General features: G+C 45.0%; 1 protein-coding gene across 3 annotated transcripts; it reads left to right on the forward strand.

Annotated features, from left to right (window-relative positions):
- The first annotated feature begins 682 nt into the window (after nucleotides 1-682).
- On the forward strand, nucleotides 683-22,828 carry itgb4 (integrin, beta 4). Of its 3 annotated transcripts, none has more exons than XM_079181974.1 (42): nucleotides 683-1,039; nucleotides 2,741-2,823; nucleotides 3,441-3,523; nucleotides 4,089-4,187; nucleotides 4,315-4,519; nucleotides 4,607-4,703; nucleotides 4,830-5,001; nucleotides 5,299-5,562; nucleotides 5,656-5,745; nucleotides 5,892-6,011; nucleotides 6,325-6,492; nucleotides 6,600-6,676; nucleotides 6,781-6,986; nucleotides 7,744-7,847; nucleotides 7,940-8,035; nucleotides 8,200-8,332; nucleotides 8,500-8,625; nucleotides 9,135-9,253; nucleotides 9,341-9,374; nucleotides 9,475-9,669; nucleotides 9,793-9,896; nucleotides 9,984-10,042; nucleotides 11,233-11,256; nucleotides 11,369-11,517; nucleotides 11,675-11,854; nucleotides 11,944-12,092; nucleotides 12,206-12,428; nucleotides 12,529-12,846; nucleotides 12,988-13,151; nucleotides 13,256-13,436; nucleotides 14,164-14,301; nucleotides 14,390-14,572; nucleotides 14,669-14,797; nucleotides 17,348-17,509; nucleotides 17,602-17,751; nucleotides 18,154-18,288; nucleotides 18,750-18,899; nucleotides 19,041-19,229; nucleotides 19,348-19,503; nucleotides 19,627-19,791; nucleotides 20,964-21,083; nucleotides 21,175-22,828. In XM_079181974.1, the coding sequence occupies exons 2-42, from the start codon at nucleotides 2,748-2,750 to the stop codon at nucleotides 21,303-21,305; spliced, it is 5,823 nt and encodes a 1,940-aa protein (XP_079038100.1). In that variant the 5' UTR covers nucleotides 683-1,039; nucleotides 2,741-2,747; the 3' UTR covers nucleotides 21,306-22,828. The 3 variants fall into 3 exon arrangements, with proteins under 3 accessions (XP_079038100.1, XP_079038101.1, XP_079038102.1); XM_079181975.1 differs by having other exon boundaries at nucleotides 12,206-12,416; XM_079181976.1 differs by lacking the exon at nucleotides 18,154-18,288.
- Nucleotides 22,829-23,193: the final 365 nt, after the last annotated feature.

The raw sequence follows: 23,193 nt of genomic DNA on the forward strand, positions 1-23,193 counted from the left end.
TACACTGATAGAAGATGTACTGACCACCGGAAGCATTCACTCATCGGTCGGTTAGTAAGGGAACGGTAAATGAGCTGTCTCGCTGTAAAGGACGGAGGACTTGTTGGACGGTATTTAAACCTGTGGTCCTTTAGTTGGTGGATGGTCTCTACAATCACATGCACTCTAGCCTTGTAAGCTTGTAAGTGGCTTTACTTCAAAGAAAAGGGAGAAAAGATACGTGGCAATCATGATGTTCAAACTCAAACATTTGACAAGCAGAAAATGTGCCCGTCGGTACGAGCGCGCGATTGTGTAAACGCAGGAGTCACCGAGCCGTTTCCTGTAGCCTGCAGGCAGTGTTCTGCTCTGTGTGCCACTCCCAAGAGCCTGGGAGGAGGCCATGGAAGGAGGGGCCTGCCTCCCCAGCCTCAAGCCCACACAGGTGAACTCCTGTTGGGGTGGAATGCAGAAGGGAGGGGGGCCTTGACACACAGAGGTGTGGAGCTTTTTAAACTTCTAACAGGGCGGGGAAGAGATAGAGGTACAGGAAGGGAGTTAACCCTCTCCGTCACCAGCCACTCACCTGGAGAAAGTAGGGAGAGTGTGTGTGTGTGTGGGGGTGGGGGGGTGTGTGTGTGTGCAGAAGCTAAAGTAGGGATACAATCACAGCACACAGTCATTTTCACTCGGTTGCTCTGGGTCTCACTGTCTCTCATATCTCTCTCCCGTACACACTTAAAAACTCTTGCACCCACGCGGAGACATACACACACACACACACACACACACACACACACACTCGACTCAGCTGGGCTTAAGGACAAGTCAGTCAATATTTGACCAGAACTCAACGGACTGTACAGGAACAAAAGACTTCTTTTTGGAACTTTGAACTTGGACACGAGGACTTGGAGAAGAAGCTTTTTTTAATTTCTCCACAGGTGGATACAAACTTTTCCCAAACCCTTGGGTCAAACAAAGCAACAAGGAATTTTTTTTTTCTTATTTATTGTCGGACTTTTGGACTTGGACTGGGCGAGAGCGCACGCAGTAAGAGGTTTGTTTGATCAGTAATCTCTTTGTATCCAGTCCCAACGTTCCCTAATGGCTCCATTGTTTTCTACACCATTCACCTTGAAATGTGTTCTTCTCACTCCCGTAATATGTCCCGATTATTCTGCTGGCTCACATTTGCGCAAGGTGGTTGGTTCTAAAGCGTGCGTTGTGTAACCTTACATCTCACCATGTGGTTTTACAATTGCATGACTCAAGGCTCTGGACAGATTTCTTTTTAAATGATTATTTCTTTCTGCATGGCTGCCCACATCAAAGCGCACTCTACAAAGCAACACAGGTGAACGAAACTGGACCCAGACGAACGGGAGAGAACCCGTGTTTGTGTGAGCGAGTGTGCGGACGGCCACTGATTTCGACCTAACATTAAGCCCTGCTGTATTAGTTTGCTTTGTGTCTGTTAAGGTGGAATGAAGCGACAGCTTGGAAGGCTGGGATTTGTCTGTAGAGACAACAACTACTCTCTTTGTGCCAGACCAAAGAGAAAAAGCAGCATGAATGACTCAGATCTATTTTCTCTCTCGCTTACTGTAATTTGTGTCTCCCAGTTTTATTGTCAGAGTCATAAACGCCTGCGTGCTTATGATTCTGTCTGAGAAGGAGGGAAAAAATACAAAGTGCTTTTTTCTCTCCACTCAGCTCATTTATTCCATGACTGGTGGTCAAGTTTTAGAGGATAGGAGCTGGTCTGTTCTGTTTTTTTGTGTTTCTTTCCCCCCGAGCCATCTCAGTCAGTGATTTATGTGACAGCGCATTGCATGAACTCATCCACACACACCTGTAGTCAGCTCGAGCTCACGGCGAGGTGCTAAGGTGCCTTTCCCATGTGTTGTCAGACTGTGTTTTTAACTCGGACAGGCCCTTCTCTCGCCTCAAGTCGAAATTCCTTCTCTGGTGTTGTAAATCCTCAGAGTACAAATCATCATTATTCATTTCTCTGCCCACTGAGACAATTACTGAGACATTTCATGACACATAGTGCCGTCTGTTCGCTCTCCACCTTCTGTCTTTAGTGGAGATCTTTTGATTTTTTTTTTTTTTTTTGCAGCTCTGTGTTTATCAGATTGCTCTCTATCCAAGATTCCAGCATAGAATTATAATCTGGTTTTATTGTGGAGAGTCGACATGGCATGCTGCCCAGTATATTTCCAGGTCCCACCCTGCGTCGGTCTCTTCCTCTCGTCGTTTTTCTATCTCATTGTATCATGTCTCAACATGCTCGTTATAGCTGGTCTCTATCTGAAATGAGCTATAGTAGATGGTGCACCAATTAAAAACGGTATATGAAAGGCATTACTTGGCACTACAATCCAGATATAGAGAGCACGGTCATATTTGACCTAAAATTAAAAAAGAGATATCTTGCCATTTTATGTGCCCAAGTTTTGAGCTGTTTGTCTTGAAAAGGGTTTCCTGTTATTTTCTGAACGTACAGAGTGTCTTTCTGTACTGCACCACTCTCTGCTCTTTTTCACAAACTGTGGTGAAGGTAAGGGGAGTGTTTGGGCCTGTTCACTCTTGACTGAGGGAAAGTACAGGTGGTTCAAGTTACACCTTTAGTCTGCAGAGATCTCTCTCTCTCTCTCTCTCTCTCTCTCTCTCTCTCTCTCTCTCTCTCTCCACCAGTGGATTTTAGCTGTACACTGTACATGTGAAAATATGAAGTATGTGTTTGTGTTGGCAGGAAGGAGATGGGGAGATGGACGTTACGTCTCTCAGTGGGGCTCGGGCTGCTAGCCGTCCTGTTGACCGGCTGTTATGCTGAAGGTGAGAAAGCCCCGAGTCATGGCTAGGAACTTTATGTCACTGCAAGTTATTTAATCACATGCTATTTTGCATCCAAGCAGTTGCCTGAACAGGATAGCTGGCGATCGATCACTTCCCATATTGTTTTAGTTTTAGAGTTTTTAATCAAAGTTTAGATTGCAGTTTACAGTAAGTAGGTCATGAATTATTTGTTTAAGTCATTTATCAGAAAAAAAGATCGTGACTGTCTCTGTTTCAAGCACCTGAAATGTAGGGAGTTCCTCCTTTTCCCTGTTTATACAGTAAAAAATCTGGGACATTTTGAAGATTGATTTTGTCACTAACTTCGGGAATTATATAGACTAAATAATTCATTGATCCAAAATATAATATACAATTATGATGTAATTAATAATTATGATAATAGATGTGTATGGCATACATTATAATAGTATTGATGGCTACAGTATATGACATTTTGCATTAGTGGACGATATTTGTGTCTGATCTCCCTTTTTGTTTACTACCGTATCACTGTTGCATTGATTTAGTCTGGAACACTATAAAAAAACAAGCCTGTTGAGTGTTACCGCAGGTATTCTAGCTATGCTTCATGTGTTTGATTCTCCCCCCTCCAGACAACTACTGCTTCGGTGCCAGGGCCGGGAACTGTTCACAATGCATGCAAGTGGGGATAGGCTGTGCCTACTGCCCTGATGAGGTGAGAGCACAAAACAGCAGGAGTAGAACAATAACTGGATTCAAATCTGTCAATCCTGAGACAAATCCTGACATTCTTCAGGGAGAAATAACGCCTTTTGTTTTTAGCAAACCATGTACTTGATTCATATTTTGAATCTTGGATGGTAGCTACGTACAATGTGCTAACGTGGTCCAAAAATTCGAAGGGATTTGCATGTTAGCAAGACCACAGAATTCCAATTTATAATTTGACAATTTAACCACAAACTACTAGTTTTTTGGGGGGGAGCTTTGAGCTGCATGTTATGGTCTTCATCTGAAGGTGGAGTACTTGTCATAACATGACCTAGGTTTGAAACTACAGTCACGTTGTGATAAACGTTCTTTGACAAAAAAAATAAATAAGTTAACTCAAGCTTTCACCTGTATCGCCTGGTCTGCATCAGTGGATGGAGTTTGCTAACATTTTCAAGGCACAAAATCTATTTTAATTTTGCATAAAACAAAAGTGATTGTTATGCGAAGACTCGGCACGGTAATGTAACGGAAACAGAACTCACTAATCAAACTTCCCGTCTGCTCAGACCTTTAATGGCCATCGCTGCGACCTGTACGAGAATATACTTGCCCAGGGCTGCAGTGCTGCTATAATCAGAGAACACAGCAGTATGAAGATTGAAAGAGTAAGTCTTCATCACTCTCTTTTCTCTCCCAATCATTCTCAAGTCTCAAATTTATGCTGTTGTTTTAAATCAAAAAGTACGACGTCGTGACTTTTTTTCCCCTTGTGTCTCCCCTCTCGCTGCTCAGAAGCAACAAATCAACACGAACCGTCAGCAGTCCCAAGTGTATCCACAGCAGATCAGCATGAGCTTTCTGCCAGGAGAGGAGAAGCTGGTGGATTTCCAAGTGTTTGCGCCGACCGAAGGGCCCCTGGACCTATATATTCTCATGGACTTCTCCAACTCCATGGCTGACGATTTGGAAAACTTGAAGAGGATGGGCAAAGGGCTGGGTGAGCGTTTTTTGTATTGGCAACTTGTTGTGCCGACCGTCGATCGCGTTGTCGAGTTAATGCTGATGGCGAATGTGTTTCCTCTAGCTACCTTTGTTAAGACGCTGTCAAAAGACTTCACCATCGGGTTTGGAAAGTTTGTGGACAAAGTGATCGAGCCCCAGACGGACATGAGACCCGAAAAGTAAGCGGGAAAATGTCACATGAACACGTTGAATAAAGTTAAGCACTGACGTACCGTAGATTAGCCTTAATGCCATTCCCTCTTTTCTCTCTTCTTTTCATGTCCATCCTCCTTCCACCTTCTCAGACTGGCTAAGCCGTGGCCCAACAGCGACCCACCGTTCTCTTTCCAAAACGTCATCCAGTTGACCAACGACGCGGATTTCTTCAGCGATCAGCTCCAGGATGAGAAGATTTCTGGCAACCTGGATGCTCCTGAAGGAGGTTTTGATGCCATATTGCAGGCTGCAGTTTGTGGGGTTCGTAAGAATGTTAAATACATGCTCTGCTTACATGTGGGTGGCAAAAGTAGATTATAAAAAGAGGCTAAAACTTGCCTTTTAATTCTCTGTTAGGCAGACTTTTAAATATAAGTGAACATCTGTCACATTCAAGCCCTTGCCAAGCGAGTTCACACAATGCTGTAGTGATTATAATTGTTACTTTTGGCCACAATGGCTTCTGCTCAGCAAAGGTTGCGTCTTTGAATCTCTTTTTGAATCTCTTCACTAACCACTGTTTCTTCCGCTCACATTTGATTGATATTCTTATTGTAGAAGGAGATCGGCTGGCGTAACGACAGCACGCATCTCCTGGTCTTCTCCACCGAGTCAGCCTTCCACTACGAGTCAGACGGTGCCAACGTGCTGTCGGGCATCTTGAAGCGCAACGACGAGGGCTGCCACCTCGACAAAGATGGCAAATACTCAAAGGATGTAGACCAGGATTACCCTTCAATACCCACACTGGTCCGTCTGCTGGGCAAACACAACATCATTCCCATCTTTGCCGTCACCGACCACTCCTACACTTATTACGAGGTCAGTGGGCTTTCATTGACACATGGAGTCAGGTTTTAGGTCAGCGTTCAGGTCATGGATTCATTTTTGTATCGTGCGTGATTCTCTGTTTAGAAACTCCTCGAGTACTTCCCCATTGCTGAAATCGGTCTGCTGCAACAAGACTCTAAGAACATCCTGGAACTCATGAAGACTGCCTTCGAGGTAAAACGTCTCCTCCTCTGACAATTGTTGGGTAGAAGAGGACGTTTTTTTGGTGGCTTTTTGCAGTTGATGGCAACTCTGTAGACAATCGAGTCCAGTGGCTGTGCAAACTTCTGCTTGCTGACGTTTTTAAATTGTCCTTACAGAGTATCCGATCTAAGATGAGCATCCGTGCAGAGAACAAACCCGAGGCTTTCAAGGAAAAGTTCTTCAATATCACTGGAAGCGAACAAGACGGGGCCTTTACTTTGAAGCCTGGCGAAATAGTAAGAAGAAAAACAAGAAACTGAAAAACACAAACATACATGGAGTTAGAAGACCAATTGCTGGATTCATTCATGTGTATACAATACAGCAATCAAATGAATAATTAGTTCATACAAAATGTTGCCAAATTAAACTAATGATTGACTTCAATTAGTTTTTATCTCAGCTTTTACAGGCTCTTTAATTTCACCAATATTGTCCTAACTTGTTGATCTAACTCTGTTAGTGCTTAGACTCGGACAGCTAAAAGCTTAAAGTGCACACAGATGCTCTAACATTGTCTGTGTGTGTGTGTGTGTGTGTGTTCGCCAGGGCCACTTCAAGATGCGGCTCAATGCCCAGCGAATGATCGGTGAAGAACTTGTCTGTCAGATGGATACGAAGACAAAAGAGGGGATAATGAAAGTCAAACCTACAACCTTCAACGCTGCCCTCAATGTTAAGACCTCGATTTTGTGTCCAATCTGCGAATGTGAGAAGGTAGGCACACAGATTGACACCGAAGCGCACAGAAGAGTTGAGGTGAAGCCACTTACACACCTGTTTGTACAGCGGAGTCATCCCAGTGTCTTTTACCTCTCCTCCAGTCTCCCATCCCTAATGCAGCCAGGTGCAACCAACAGGGAGACCTTGTGTGTGGGAAGTGTCAGTGCAGTGGTGGCTGGTGAGACTTTAACTATTATTTCTTACAGAGAATATTTCTCCAGAGGGACTGTTTCAGGCCTCTGGGTTCAATCAGGTCTTTGTCTGTCTCCGTGTCTCCTTCAGGGTGGGTCCCTTCTGTAACTGCTCAAAAACACGCGCTGTGGACAAAACGCAGTGTATTGGTCCGGATATGAAGGACCCATGTTCAGGCCGTGGGGAGTGCCAGGAGTGTGGAACCTGCGTGTGCAACAACCCGGAGAAGTTTGAAGGACAATTCTGTCAGTTCGACAAGACCCAGTGTCAAAGACATAGCGGCTTCCTCTGCAACGGTACGACAAGTTGTGGTTGTTTAATTGGTGATTACGGGTGAATGTTTGGGTATGGTGTCACTTTCACCGCCTGTATGTTCTGTTTTTTTTGCATAACCTCAGGGGCATAGGATCGGCTCCAGAAGTGAATGTATGATTTGTTTCTGCTGCCCACAAGTGGCAAAAACACTTTTTTGATTTAGGTTTAAATCCATTTTTACAGATTTGATGTTCCTGCTAATGAAAAAGCAATTTGTTTTAACACTATAAGACCCTATTGATATTGTTGAGAGAATCTATGGATTCTCTTGTGACGGCTCATTCCTTTTTGTCCCGATATAGTTTTAAACGAATCACCTCGTGATTTGAAAATGATTTGATAATCGGTCTCAATTTATCAATCAGTGCTAAGATAACTGTTCAAACACAAGTTTTGTTTCAAATGCTTTTATTGTGAAGCATCATTTTAATGATAACAAAGCATGGTATTCCTTGCTTCCTTTCCATATAAACAAACATAAGGTGAAAAGACCCAAGAACAATTTAAATAAATAAATAATAAATACAATGGGAATACTTGAATTAATTAAAACAATAATAATTACAATAACTGATTAATTAAAAAACAAAAACAAAAATGATATTAATACAAATAAAGTCTTCATCGTGCTGCATTTGTCTCATTTTTATTTTCTGTATACTATTAGTAATTTATTGTTCGACAACACCTCCCACCACTTATAATGCAGTTAAATCTCATTCTTTCTTCTCTCATCAGACCGGGGCTCTTGTGTCATGGGTCGGTGTGCGTGTTCTGAGGGCTGGACGGGCAATGCCTGCGAGTGTCCCGAGAGCAACCAGAACTGTCTGGACAGCAAGGGTGTGAGTAGAGCCAACAGCTTGTGTCAGTAGAGGATGCTATCATGTCACCGTACACGTCTTCAGGAGCCTGACTGTGTCTTTATCTGCACCAGGGCGTCTGCAATGGCCGAGGTCAATGTGTCTGCGGCCACTGTGAGTGTCAAAACTCTGATTTTGCAATCACTTCAACCTGCGAGCCAAATTTCGAGGTGAGTGTGTGTAATGTATAGACATGTGTATTTATGACGTCAGCTCCGACTATTTCTAGTTGTGTTTTTGCTTTTTCAACTACACTCAATGACTCATTCGTTGAGTCCCGCTAGGCCTTCTTTTGATGTGTGTGTGTGTATGTATGTTCGTGGGTCGAGTCTAGGCCCAGTTGGGCGTGTGCGAGGGGACGAGGTCTTGTGTCCAGTGTCAGGCCTGGAAAACAGGAGATAAGAAAGAGAAAGAAGAATGTGACAAGTGCATCTTCAATATTGTCTTGGTGGATGAACTCAAAAAAGGTACGCACATCTAAAAGGAGCAAACTGACTGGTTTTACTGAATGATAAATGATCCACTACACTACGCACGTCATCGTCTTCAAGGTTGTTATTATGATGATGCCACTTTTGACACTATAGCAGCATTGCCTGAAAACATTCACGTGTGTCTGTGTATGTGCTTTCAGAGGAGAATGTTTTAAAATTGTGCAGTTTCCGTGATGAGGATGACGACTGTACTTACCACTACACGGTCGAAACCCCGAAAGATTCCACGGGTAAAGCCCTGGAGGTCCAGGTGCTCAAAAAGAAAGGTGAGCTGCAGGTTGGATATGTATCACATACGCTCTGTGCTCTCGTTTCAGCAGCTGATGTATCATTTATTAAAACACTTGACCGTTGTGCTCAAAGTAGATCTCAATACTTCTTACCATCAGCAATGGGGTCTTAGTTTTCGTTCTCACTTTGATCGTGGCTCATTTAGGTGTTGATATTAACGATAAAGAGAAATATCTAGCATGTGAAACCTGACATATCCCTGCAGTACAATGGTGTGAGCACAGGGACGTGTACGACCTTGTGCACCATACTCCGTTGTATTTGTGGTGAAGGATGGATATCTTAAAACCTGGACAATTAACACCAAAACTGTATGCATAGCTAGACGCCACCGGAAGTGAAAAGCGGCAGCAACTGCTCGCTGTCTGAAAAGACTGAAACTACCCAAAGCACCTAATGGGAAGCCAGCGCAATGAGTTTAAAACAGGAGTGATGTGAGCCAGCAGCGCTCTGTATGATCGTGCTCTCTGTGCCCAACCTTCAGATTGTCCCCCTGCCAGCCTCCTGTGGTTGCTCCCGCTCCTCTTGTTCCTCTTGTTGCTGCTGGCACTTCTGCTGCTCTGCTGCTGGAAATACTGCGCCTGCTGCAAAACCTGCTGCCAGGTAAAAACACTCTCATTTTTACCCATTGATGATGAATCTTTATTAAGTCTCAGTGGAAGTAATGCCTTCTGTCTCCTCTTGACACAGAGCTGTCTTGCCCTGCTGCCTTGCTGTAGGACAGGTAGGACTCACACATGACAATGTTGCTTTAGATGCGTTATCCTCCCATCTGGGGGACCATGTTGAATTTGCGTCACCCTTATGTTGCGTTCTCTCCCCAGGTCGTATGGTTGGCTTCAAGGAAGATGAGTATTTGCTCCGCCAGTCTCTGCTCACCTCAGACCATCTGGACACGCCAATGGTGAGGACCGGCCCACCCAAAGGAACCGATGTGGTTCGCTGGAAGATCACAGACAACGTACACCGATCACCCAATCACCCCCAGGCTCTGATAAAGCCCAACCCTAAAGAGACCAGTGAGTGCTCAGCAACTATAAACTTACGAAAGAAGTTAGGGGCAAGGATGATGCTGAATTTAAAGATGAAATGATGTTACTCTTACCTCTGTTTGTTTCCATGGTTCCTTTCTCCCCTTGTAGTCCAGTTCCCGATCTCTCTCCGACTGAACAGGCAGTTCACTGAGAACCTGTCTCGTCCCGAATCCAGAGATGCCGAACAGCTCCGCAAAGAAGTTGCCGATAACGTGAGTGTGTTTTCGTTTATCCGTGGGCACACGAGTGTATGAATGATGACTGCATCACTGAGTACTTCCATTTGTTCTTCCGTCCAGCTGAATGAGTTCTACAAGCAGATCCCCGGCGCCCAGAAGGTGCAACAAACCTCATTCAGGTAAGATGTGTGAAACTGCTTGTCTGGTTACATGTTCCTTAAAAAGAAACCTTTTTATGTGGATGTCCAATCAGTGTTGATGGTAAATGTAGTCGACTGAAGCAATAAAATCCTCAGTGTGGGCTGTATTGAGCAAGACAGCTGAGTTCTGCTGCTCGCAGAGCCGTGCCGGCAGTGCCTACATGTACCAGGATGCATTGCTCGTGAGCTTCTGCCGGCCATGTCTTCTTGCACGGCTGATGCAGCTGCAGCCTTGGCCTCTCTCCGCTGCATTGCTTCGGTCGTAAACTCTGCCTCAAATAAATACATCTGATTAGCCGAGTCAGCCAAAAACACTGGAAAATGTTGCCTCGTCCATAAAATCTTCTGCGCTTACAGTTTAGGATGCCTTTTTTGCTGAGAACCAGGAAGTGCTGTTATTGAGCAGCATCAAGAGCATGGCCCAATCCGAATGCCCCCCCTAAGGCCTTAAACCCTCAGGGACTTACTGACGTCACCTGGTCAATGGTTGAGTGTGAGGCTACGGGCTTTAAATGGTGTAAATACGAATGGGACAGCACTTTGCTCCAACATATCACAATACCATGACAACGTCAAAAAGCTTTCCTTTATTTTATACTTTTTACTCCCTGATTTGAACGTCTTCTAGGCTTGTCATTTCAATTGATTTATTCAAAACAGCTTCAAGGACTAAATGAATGAATCTGTGTCCCATAGTCTCTGTTTCTCCTCCAAATTTCATGTGATTTCATGTTCCATCTTTAATCCGTAATGTTTCTGAGTAAATATAATTTGCCAGGCTAAACACACATGTGCCATCCTCTTCTACGTCTCCACTAGTAACCCCCTGTTTAACTTCCGATTGCTATGAATTGTGGGTAATTCCCTAAAGCAAAGTCTGCAGAAATGCGGACTTACGGAAAAGGTTCATAAAGAGCTTAAAATGTCTGCGAGACACCCCTCAAACACTCAATGATTTGACAGTGGGACAGCCTTCAACCCTCACAGACTTTGCTGGAAACTTTCTCTGTTAATATTGCACTGAGGAATTTATTGCTTCAGTCAACTACATTGACTGAATGCAGTCACAATTGTAAAAAACGGTATCCTTCATATTCACATATTCGAAACAGAAATGGAAATTAAATGTCTGTTCTTGCACTCATCAACACCTGTTTCGGTTTTTGCAGAATGCAGAGAAATGCCGGAAAAAGGTAACATTCTGATTGACACAATGAAATACAATACAGGACATCACCAGAGTTCTTTTGAAGGACACGGAGGTCATGCATTTTCTAACTTCTCGGCCCCTCCTGTGCTCTTCAGGCAGAACTATTCCATCATGGACACCGTCCTATCTGCTCCTCGCAGCAGCTACCCTGACATCGTCAAGCTCACGGAGAAAAACGTCCAGTCTGGAAACATTAATGATCTCAAGGTGGTGCCCGGCTACTACACTGTGGCCACAGACCGAGGTGATTGTTAACTATTTCCGTGTGGGGATGAAATTAATAACTCAAATGTTCCGTTTGTAGCGACGTTAAGCGAAACAATTCCTGATCTCAACTGAACATGCCTGTGTTATCAATCTCACGATAAATCTTGTCGTCTCATTTGCTCTCCCATCTGCAGAGGCCGCAGGAGCCATAGAGTTCCAAGAAGACGTGGAGTCGGTAGACGTCCACGTGCCGCTCTTCGTCAAGGATGAAGACGATGACAAGAAGCAGCTGCAGGTGGAGCTCACGGACGTGCCACTGGGCATCGCTGAGATTGGAAAACGTTTGGTCAACATCACCATCATCAAAGAGCATGGTGAGAGACCTCGGACTTTGCGTGTCAGAAGACGTGTATAGTCTTCACTGTGGATTGCTCTAATGGAGTCTCCTCTTCCTCTTTCCCAGCCACCAGTGTCTTCTCGTTCCTCCAGCCGGCCTACACCTACAGCAGGGATGACGGAGTGGCCAACATCCCGATCAGCAGAGAGATCATAGAAGATGGACGCTCACAGGTCACCTACCGCACACGGGACCTCACAGCCAAGGATAAGAAGGTGAGCTGGTGTGCTCACCTACAACAACATTTGGGCTTGCTATCTATAGTTGGTATTTGTGAAGTGAGAGGACTAGGACTGCATTCCTAATCTGTTCTTTTTGTGTATTTAAGGACTATGTGGCTATGGAAGGAGACCTGACCTTTAATCCTGATGAGACCCAGAAAATGGTGCCTGTTCGTCTGCTGGAGTTGAGCGAGAAAGATGGCCTCCTGGTGGAAGACAAACAGTTTAAGCAGTTTGTCATGGATCTCAGCAACCCGCGGCAGGGCGCCAAGCTGGGACGCTACCCGAGAACTACTGTCACCATCGCAGACCAGCCAGGTGAAAAAAAACGTGAGAGGCTTTACATCAGCGCCACTAACCTTTGTTTCCGACCCAAAGCACTGATTGCTGTGGTTTCTTCTCTTCCTTTACATTATCTTGTTTTACCCAGAGCCCAGTGTGATGATGTTCAAAAAGGGCACCCAGACCTTCAGCACATCTGATCCCACCTACACCATCCCCGTGGTCCGCACTCGCAACCTGGACAGCCCCGCCACAGTGAAGTGGCGCACCAAGAAGGCCAAGCGCTTTGAATTAACCGGCCCTCTGAAGTTTAGTCCTGGAGAGACGGAGAAGAACATAGTGATCGACCCGAGGGCCCACCCTGGCCCAATCCAGCCAGAGACCATCCAGCTGGAGCTGTATGACCCAGGTAGCAACGCCTCCGTCGGAGACAGGAAGACCACCCTTGTCAATGTCACTGACGGAGGTAAGACCCGGAGTCATTCGTTGCAAAAACCTTTTTCTGTCGTTGTGGTGTTTCAGATTTTAGATGATGAGAGAAGGGAGCATTCTGAAAACGAGGAACTGAAGCTGGTAAATGTTTGATTCATCCTGTCACTTCTTCCAGCTCCAGAGACTGCCCAGGTGCAGCAGAAGGGCTTCGTAATCCCAAAAGCCACCTCCCCTGGCGGTCGCCTTCACGCCCCAGCAAACCTTAAGGCCAAAGCAACTGGACCCAGAAACATCCGCCTCAACTGGGACCCGCCGTCTGGTAACCCCTTGGGGTACAAGGTACAAATCGAATCCACATGTCGAGACGCTTCAACTTGGGTTCACGACCATCATTAACAATGGGCACTGAAACGCTGAATCTTATCTTTCCTTGTTTGTTTCAGGTAAAGTATTGGATCTATGGCGACCCAGAGAAAGATGCCCAGGTCTTAGATGTGAAGACTCCTCAAGCTGAGTTGACCAACCTGTACCCGTATTGTGACTACGAGACGAGAGTGTGCGGCTACAACGCAGTGGGAGATGGCGCTGACACAGAAATGGTTCCCTGTCAAACACTTGAAGATGGTAATTACTGAGAATTCAGTGAACTGCTGTTCATGCAAGTTTCATGTTGATAGCTTTTAGTTGAAGATGTTTACCCTATTCACCTGTAGTGTCTTCTAAATGTATGTCATTTTACCATACATATTTTAAAATTAGTTCTTTCTCAGACTCAGAAATCAGAAATCTCCACTTCAGTAGCTCTTACTTACACCAAACCTTCCATTTCATTCCTATCTATAGTCTGAAGGTTTTTACTGAGAGATTTGGTCATATATCATTCATAGCCTGTTATATAGAGCGTTTAATAACTAAAAACTTGGCAAAAATGTTTTGAATGATGGAGTGATACAAAGAGATATCCAAAATTCCTTGTGTATTAATCTAGGACTCTAAAATAAAATGAAAGAAGAATTTTGGCTTTATCCAATGTTCAGATTTCTGTTCTGGAAAGTTATGCACATTTGCATATATCTAATAAGACAATGCCTCATATGCATATTTAAACGCCTGTAGTGTATGACGTAGGAAGGACGTTGGCAATGTCTAAATCAGTTGCTTGGAAACTGTCGTGTATCTGTAGTGTAGTGTAGACATGAAGTCAATGTTGCATCACAATCAGTAGTAGCATTACTAGCATAACTTCCACAATTTAGGGAGACAAATATTATATTAAAGTGAACTGCCAATCCTGTGGAACATACTGTTACATACATTCATACAATCGCTCCCTGTTCCGTCTTTCCTTCAGTTCCCGGTGAACCTGGACGTCTGGCCTTTAATGTCATCAGTCCGACTGTCACTCAGGTGAGCTGGGCAGAGCCTGCAGAGACCAACGGCAAAATTACGGCTTACGAGGTCATCTACACTCCCATCGACGACGTAAAGAGTAAGAGTCCGATCTGAAAAAAACAGGAAACGCTCTACAGATAGTTGCATGATGTCATTTTCACCATCTCGCAACGCTTCCCTCACAGAGCCGGTGGGCGTCGCTAAGAAAGTAAAGATCGACAACCCCAAGAAGCGAATGCTGTTGATCGAAAACCTCCAGAACGCTCAGACCTACCAGTACAAGGTCCGTGCCATGAACAGCATAGGCTGGGGCCCCTTCAAAGATGCCACCATCAACCTGGCGTCACAGCCTGCTAGACCTCTGTCCAGTAAGTCAGGGGGGGCAAGCACACCTCTGGAACACTTCCAGTCGATCTGTCGCTCCCTGAAAAGAGAGTAATTTCCCTCTCTTTCTGTCCCTACAGTTCCCATCATTCCAGATATCCCTATTGTGGATGCAGAGGCAGGAGACGAGTATGACAGCTACCTGATGTACAGCGATGAGGTGCTGAGGTCCCCTACAGGCTCCAAGACACCCAGCGTCTCTGGTGAAGGTGGGTATCCAGAGCCAAAGCCACAAGCTGCTTATAACAGCTGACAGTGTAAACTCATTGTTCGAGTGCTCTATATGTTTTGCTCTGGAAAGATGGATGTCAGACTGCCAGAGTGTGAGCTATCACTACAATATGGATCCATTTGTTCCACATTCTAAGTGCTCTCATGCATCTTGCTTTGTTCTTGTAGCTAAGTGTTTAGCCCACGCGTTCATGCAGTATGCGTTGTGGTGTCATTGCTTCGTCAGAAGGAGAGGGAAGGAAGTGTTGGTCACAGCTGTGCTGTCGGAAATCACCCAGCTTGTGAGACTCTTTTTTTGAAAACCTCAGGATTTCTGGCTCTTTCTCAGTTGTCAGTGTTTTCTCTGTGACATTAATATTCTTCCTAATTTTTAAAAAGAGTGGCATTGAGGAAGAGCTGGAGGAGTTGTGAAGCTCAGGGCTGGCCTCGTTCTCGCGTCATCTGGTGGGCATTTTTTGCCTCCAGGCAACGCCCCAGCCAGGCAGCAACAAAATGTGCTTCCAATATATCCCCAGATAGGAGTGCTTTACGATCACAGACTGCAAGGCCTTCCCTCGTCAAATCTGCTGTCACCCTCCTGCTTTCTGCAGCCTTTTTTTGTGCTCTTTTCTCTGGAAGTTACTGCGAAGACAATTTGGGCTTCTTTGACATAACCCAACATATATACTTCCATAGTGTATCTTATAATCCCATTTATGTGTTTGATCGCTTTTTCTTGTAAAGTAATGTATAGTAAAGCCAACCCTTGATACTTCTCCGCTACAAATCTATCCCTCGCCTGCTTGCTTCTCCCATGTGACCCCAAACACAAGGCTGGCAATATGTAAAGTTGGTGGGGTCCAACCTGGATCTCCGTAAGGTGTCGTGGAAAAAGCGGGTGGACGTCATCTCCAGTCGGCTCAGCACAGACACAGAGACGAGCTCAGATGAGGCCCCCCACCCCAGCTACGCCCAAACGCCCCTGCCAGGTGAAGACCATTCCATCAGAGCCACAGATAGACAGACAGACAGGAAGCTAGCATGCCAGCTATGATGCACGGCCAGCCAGGTGCCCGGGAAGCCAACCGGCGTTTCTCTCTGCCTTTTCGTGATTTGATCCTGTCAGAAATTTCAAAGTTTGTCTAATCATTTCAATTTCGGGCTTCAGTCCTTGTCCCCTTGCCCCAAGCTGGCACCTATCCCCATCTGTATTCCCGCCACCTGCCCAGAGAGGAGCACTGGCATCAACTGCCCCACCTCCAGTTGATGATCGGGGGAGGGGGGGGGGGGCAGGGCAGGCTTCTCCAGGTCTCTCTGTCTGTCCTTTCTCCATCCCACTGGGGAGGTAGTGATCTGGAGGCATCTTGTCGGGTGTGTGTGACGGCTTAGGTACTGTGCGGCTGTATGGAAATAACGCCTTCTTACTCAAATACATCACTGCAGCTCGGTTTCAATGACGACGCCTTTCCTCGCAGCTGTTGGTTGTTTTTCCTTGCAGCTATATTCGTATTTATTTCGTGACGCACAGCACCCTACGAAACCTTTTCACATTCGGCCAGCTGTACAGCCAATATGAAATGAGTTCTCCACATGCCAAAGCAATAGCAGCAACTGTTTAGATCTGTGGACGAAGACACGTTGATGTCGCCTACAGGCTAAGAAGGCTAAAACTACCGCAGAGTAGCAGCTGCATTTTTAGCGACACTGGAGCTGGCTTAAGGGATGGCAAGTTGGTAAACTACTTTTGTGCAGACTGAAAAATCTGTATGGACCGAAAGGCAGTCTCCTAACTTTTCATCTAGCGCCATCACCAGGTCAAAATCATCCAGCCAAACATCTACTAGATCGATTGGGACAAAGTTGCGTACATGCATTCAAAGAGTTCCCACAGAGTTCCCACACCAATATTGGTTGATTTGGCATTAAATGTGGTACAGCTTTGCCTTGACTAAAGACATTCCCATCAGCCTTCACTTTTTGTTCAGAGCTAAATTGGTAACTTTAGCTAACTGACATGCTAATATGATGAACATGGGTATGCTGATAGAATTTAGTCAGAGCCGCTAAAGTGTTTATAGACTCTTAGTTATTAATTGAAATGACTGTTCCTCTCCAACCATCTATGACCCACAAGAGTAGTGAGTGCAAAGTTTAAATTATGTGGAGAAATAGTGACAATTCTACTAAAACAACAGTTCAGCAGCTGCGGAAAGAAGAAAAAGAAACTGCATTTGTAACACTCATTGGCTGCAGGTGGCACCATCGACAAAATTCCAGAAGCTACTACTTTCCTGGCCTGTAGACGGTACACATCTGCCGGTCTAAAATGTTGCTACTGTTTCTGTAAGTGGCACAAGAAGGACTGAGAAGCTACAGGTCTCAAGCTGCTGGTGCTTCCTCTATAGATTTGGCCGAGCCTGGTTTTTGGGTGCTTGACATCAATGGCCCTGTTTTGTTCCAATCAGCGTCAGAATGCTCGAATGCTAACTGCTAAATGTTCCTATATTGTGTCTGTTGACTCTCCTGGCTCCTGTTGTGGTGTTTCACAGATTACATGATGAATGGGAAATGGGACCAGAACTTCCTTTTCCCAGGGGGATCAGCGACGCGCAACATGTCTTCCTCGTCCTCTCCAATGTCCACCCTGGGCTCAAACTACAAAGGGGCAGGCGGCTCCTTTATGACCGACACATCCACCACCTACATGTCAGGTAGGGACGGCAAGCAACTGCATCGAGAAAAACGTGGACAAAAGGTCAAGATTTTATTTGTCTTTATCTTTGATCCGTCTCTCCTCTGGCAGGAGGCTCTCGCAGAACTGAAATGATCGGAGGTGGAGTCCACACATCAGAGGTGGTCATGAGGAAGCGCTCAGAGAACAGGGGCTACGGAGACGAAAACATCCGAGACTCCATCATCATGGGAGACGTGTCAAGCAAGTTCCCGGATCTAGGTAAGCTTCGGACCTCCGCAGGGGTTTGAATTTATCCCAAAGTAAACGTTCGATGAGCCCTTGTCTCTCTAGTGAAAGAAAGATGTTACTCTGGAGTGCAGTAGTTGAGACGCCTCGGCAGGTAAACTGCAAGCACATGAGGCCGGCGGCTTGGACATCTGTTAGCGGGGTTGGGGCTGTTGGCTGCACAGCAGGCTTATCCACACTGCAGGAGCTCTGCTGACTATCGCTGTTTCTCCCTCCCTCCCCTTGTCTCAACTCTGCTCTGTTTGTGCTACTCTACCTCTTTCTTTACTTCACTCCCGACCTGCCCACCTCTCTCTCCTACTGGGCCACTTCCTTCATCTTCCCCCCCCCTTCGTCCTCCTCCTTTGCCCCCTTCCTTGCTCAATGCGCCATCAGGTGGGTTCGGCTACGCTGGGATGCAGAGCAGCTCTCAGAGCCAGTTCAGCTACAACCTGTCTCCGGGCTCGAGGGCCAGGACCGAGTCTTCAGACGTCAATGACGCCCTCTATAATCTGGACAGGGTGCTCCATGGTGAGTCTGTGGCAACACAAGCATGAAGGCACTGGATGTGTTTGCTGGGTGTGACGCCTAATGTCATCTTTATTCCCGCCTCTGTGTTGGTCTCATACTTTGTCACCCTCCCTGATCTCCTCTTTAAAGATCTCACCTTGCTGTTTTATGTGTTTTTGACACAACAAATCACTCATTTTTACAATACTGGCAACCATTTTTCAGGCCAAACCATATGTTTTCAGTTGATTCTCTGCTTTTTAGATTGTCAGTTGTTTTCATTCATTCCTGTTCCCTATTAAAATTAGCTTTGTTTTTATGAGATTTGTTTCTCAGAGGTTTGAGAGAAGGCCAATGAAAGCAATCTAGACTTCCCTGTCCTTTCACCTCTTGTATTCAGAGTCTAAACAGAGATAGACTGAAGTTTATAGTGATCATATCCAACAGTGTTCTTACTCTTGTCGGTCCGTGTCACCCATCAGATGCTCGACTGTCTCCGGGTGTACCTGACACCCCTAGCAGACTTGTGTTTTCTGCTCTCGGTCCCACTGCCCTCAAAGTCAGCTGGCAGGAGCCCCGCTGTGACAAAGACATCATGGGCTACTGTGTCCTCTACCAGCTGCTCAGTGGAGGTAAATGAACCCCTGCAAGGACCATTTGTTTTCATCGTTTCTGTAATAAGGAACTTACATTTTGCTGCTTTGAATCTTTTTATAAATGTGTTTTTTCAGCATTTAATGCCGATGCTAAACAACCGGTATCCTCTCCTGTAGGTGAGGGGAAGCGTATTAATGTGACGAACCCAGCAGAGAACTCTGTAATCATCCAGGACCTGCTGCCCAACCACTCCTACCTATTTAAGGTGAAGGCTCAGAGCCAGGAGGGCTGGGGTCCAGAGAGAGAGGGGGTCATCACCATCGAGTCCGCTGTCGACCCCAAGAGTCCCCTCAGCCCAATGCCAGGTACCGATTCTGTGGATTTTTGTCTCACAACTTCTCGACACGGTGACTGCTGTTATGTCGTTTCAGATATACAATGGCTCTCTTTTTATTCTGTTCTCTGTTTTGTCTTTCCCCGCAGGCTCGCCATTTACTCTAAGCACTCCCAGTGCCCCGGGCCCCCTGGTCTTCACCGCACTGAGTCCCGATTCCCTGCAGCTCAGCTGGGAGAAACCCCGTAAACCCAACGGAGACATCCTGGGATATGTAGTCACCTGCGAACAGCTTCATGGTGGAGGTGAGGCTGTCTGGAAAGAAAGAAACAACATATGTTTGTATAGTTGGTTTGTGCATTTTCTAGGTTCCCATACATCCTTGTTGTGAAAGTATATTATTTTTTGACCTGTGTTTCTTGTTCCAGGAGACGTCCGTTCCTTCGAAGTGAACGGTGACAGTGCTGAGACCAGTCTGACCGTCCCAAACCTGACTGAGAACGTTCCCTACAAGTTTAAAGTCCAGGCTCGAACCACGCAGGGCTTCGGTCCTGAGAGGGAGGGCATCATCACCATCGAGTCTCAGGATGGAAGTAAGATGAAAGCTTTTGATACAGATTAATCTAAAAACTCCCAATAGGGACTGCTGGAAACCGAAATGTTAATTACACCTCACAATACGACATGCCGACCACGCTGATGCACTTTGTTTCTTAGGCCATAAACTTAGTTGGAATGTAATCGCAAACCGTGTCCTTGTGATGGCGCTAGAGGAAAGACCATAGGGTCCTAAAACAAGACGGTTTATCCCGTAGGAGCATGAATGTATTAAACTATGGGACATCATCTGCACAGGGACGCTGGAGCAGAGCTTGTAGTGTTGAAAATGGAAAGTGTTCATCCTCTCAGGGACCTGAATGTGTTCAGTAAATTACTAAGTATTAAGTTTGAGCCTGATGCTAGCACCAGAGAAAACATCTTGGGGATCGTCAATATTTGCAGCAAGTTTGATGGAAATCAGACCATTTGATTTTAACATCTTGTGTAAAATATCTGCCGAAGTCACCTGAGCTTGGTACTTAAAGGGACAGTGTGAATGATTTGGTGGCATCTAGTGGCGAGGTTGCAGACTGCAACCAACTGAATACCCGTCCGCTCACTCCTCCCTTTACAAGACTGCGCTACCTTGAGCCGGCTAGTGCAAAACCCTGATGATGACGTTTGTCTCCCTCAGAGGCCGTCCTCACCAATATATCACTATTTTATGAGCAACGGTAGTCACAAGGCGGCTAGCGGTACCATGGTTTTGCCCTCTGTGGCTCGCGTTACCGCAGTTTCACAAGTGTGTCTGAGAACTACGGTGGCCTTTAATAAGTAATGTTATCACATGAAATGTTCTCTGTAGAGTCAGTGTTTGGTTTGTCCGTTCTGGGCTACCGTAGAAACATGGCGGTGCGACACAGTAGACTCCGTGAAGAGGACCTGCTCCCTTTGATATGAAGGGCTCATTCTAAGATCACAACTTAGTTTCAGGTGTTTATACACTGATGAAAAGATAGCTATGACTATTATATTCCATTACTGCTGAGAGATCCCCCTGAATGCTGCACACGCGTTAACAGCTAAGGGGCACCAAAAACCTTAAGGTTCATCCTCTGGGAACCATGAATTTCAACAGCAAATGTTACAGAAATGAGGCCATTATTTGTGTGATGATTTAGCGAACAATATTCTAAGTATTCATTTCATCCCTCGCTCCATTTAGGCGCTTTGTCTCAGTACAACAGCCAATCAATGACGAAGAGGGAAGTTTTCCAAATGCCAACAGATGTCAGTACGCGGACCAACGTCTCCCACACCATGATCCAGGACCCTTTCTTCTCAGGTACAAACTAAGCTTCAGTTTCAGCTCTGTCCCCCTTTAAAAACAAATAAAATCTATTCACACATTAATACCAACTGCTCTTTTCTAACAGATGGGTCGATGATGACCACACAGCACACAGAGACCAGCGGCATGGTGACCCGTCAAGTCACCAAGGAAGTGGTTCAGCGGAGCATGATGGGAGGAACCACGGTCACAAAGAAGATGTTTTATGAATCTTAAGGTCTTATTTAACGACGCGCGAAATTAAGCAGCCAAAGGTCCACCACGATGACGAACCGTACCTGAGATTCTCTTTCAAAAAGAGTCGGCTTCAGAGTAGTCCTGCGCGAATCTGCGTATGTTTTTATATGCGTGCGTGGATTCTGTAACCCAAAAAACGATTTCCATGTAATAAATAGACGGAGAGGAGGCCGTTCGCTCATGTCTGTTACAAACCATGGCCACTTTCCTCCATTGATGAGGATGATTTTAACATTTACATTCATTTTCACGATTGCTTCTGATGTATTTTATTTAGGTTTCTTTCCACACTCAACTTGCTTTGCCTGGGGGCCACTTTTGCAAAAGCACAATAGGTCAAGGGCCAGTTAATAAACACTTTTTACATTTTTAATTTGTCTATTTTAATGCTTTTTTTAATCCACTCTGGCACCTTATTTTTTGTTAAAAGTACAACAAAATATCCAATTGTTAATCCATTTTTTTTAAATTTTGAATTGGAAAATGGTCGTCTCTGTACCGCGGGTCGTAAGTAGAGTTTCACTGACTAAACAAATAATTTAGTCTTGGACTCCGCCCCTCTGTCACGACAGCTTTAAATCAGGGCCAGCACGGGCCAGTAATCTGACTGTGGTTCAGTAATCCAGAGTGACCTTGGCCCCTCGTCTCCCGTCCTCCACCTGTCTGTCAGAGGTGTGTTGACTGTTTCAGGTTAAACCCACCAAACTTCAACTTCCCCGTCTTCTCGAGATGTAGGAGAGATTGTTTTGAAATGGCTGTGGATGTTTCATGAGGTCCACCATATTTTCACCTGAGTGGTGTTATCCTGAGTGATCAAGAGAAAACATAAAAGTGGTGGATTTGGGACTTTTGTTCATAGATTTGTATTATATTAAAGTGTGATTAAAAAAAAAACATGTTCCAAGCATATTTAATACTTTTTAAGATTTTTACTGAAGCAGACTGATGTTAAATGTAATGCCAAATATAGAGGTATTCCCTCAAACACAGGTTGGTGGTCACCTATATGCACATTTCCTTACTGACAAGAACGATTTTACAATACACACATGTTAAGAAATCTATTAGATGTAACATGTTTGTCATGGTTTTTTGCATTTCGTAAAATATTTTATACTTAACAACGTGGTATACACTGCTTCAAGTTGATTCTTTTTATATGCTTCTTTACTCTGCAAGGCCATTGTATTTCACATTTTTTGATGGATCAACATTCGAACAATGAGATCTTGATATTTTAGAGAAATGGTTACGAAAAGACAGAAAGATTGTATTTGCTTCAATGCAAGTCCCGCCGTATTTTGGCTCCACATTTAGTTGAGAAGACTTTTGTAAAACATATTTTGAGAGGAAATGTTTGTTAGAAAAAACCTGATGTGGATGAACCTCTCTCCAAAAAATAAGTATTCATGTACTTTGTATCAGCATGTATCACTTACCTTTAAGCACCTGAGCACATACTTTTTTTTGTATGTCACTTCTATTGCAGAATAAAGATTTGAAACAAATACATTTGTAGAACATTTGATTGGTTCTCTAGATCTGCATCTGTGACCACTGATGACAAGTTGGAGCATTTGCTTTTCATTTATTTCTGGGGAGGGGGGGCATCTCAATAATGCAGGAGACAAAGAAGCAAATAGAGCGAGACTTAACTCATCGCATGCATCAACCCAGTCTGTAATTATCTGCCTGTTGCACGTTAGCAAGCCCACAGTTTCACTGCACTGAAGCTCTATGTAGCTGGTGGCACATCCTTTCACAGTGCCGTCATGCTTTTATAACATTTGTGAAGCTAGTTTGCAAGTTTCAGCAATAAAAAAAAGTAATTAAAAAAACAAAAAAAACATCCATATCTGCATTGTGG

This window comes from Pholis gunnellus (genome assembly GCF_910591455.1).
Source record: "Pholis gunnellus genome assembly, chromosome: 21".
NCBI classification, from domain to species: Eukaryota; Metazoa; Chordata; class Actinopteri; order Perciformes; family Pholidae; genus Pholis; species Pholis gunnellus.

What these genes read in the sequence shown, in the direction of transcription:
- itgb4 (XM_079181974.1), top strand. Translation starts at nt 2,748, where the DNA reads ATGGGGAGATGGACGTTACGTCTCTCAGTGGGGCTCGGGCTGCTAGCC. An exon ending in GCAGTATGAAGATTGAAAGA is followed by an intron (nt 4,188 to 4,314) that starts GTAAGTCTTCAT and finishes CTCGCTGCTCAG; the next exon opens with AAGCAACAAATCAACACGAA. An exon ending in ACGGACATGAGACCCGAAAA is followed by an intron (nt 4,704 to 4,829) that starts GTAAGCGGGAAA and finishes CCACCTTCTCAG; the next exon opens with ACTGGCTAAGCCGTGGCCCA.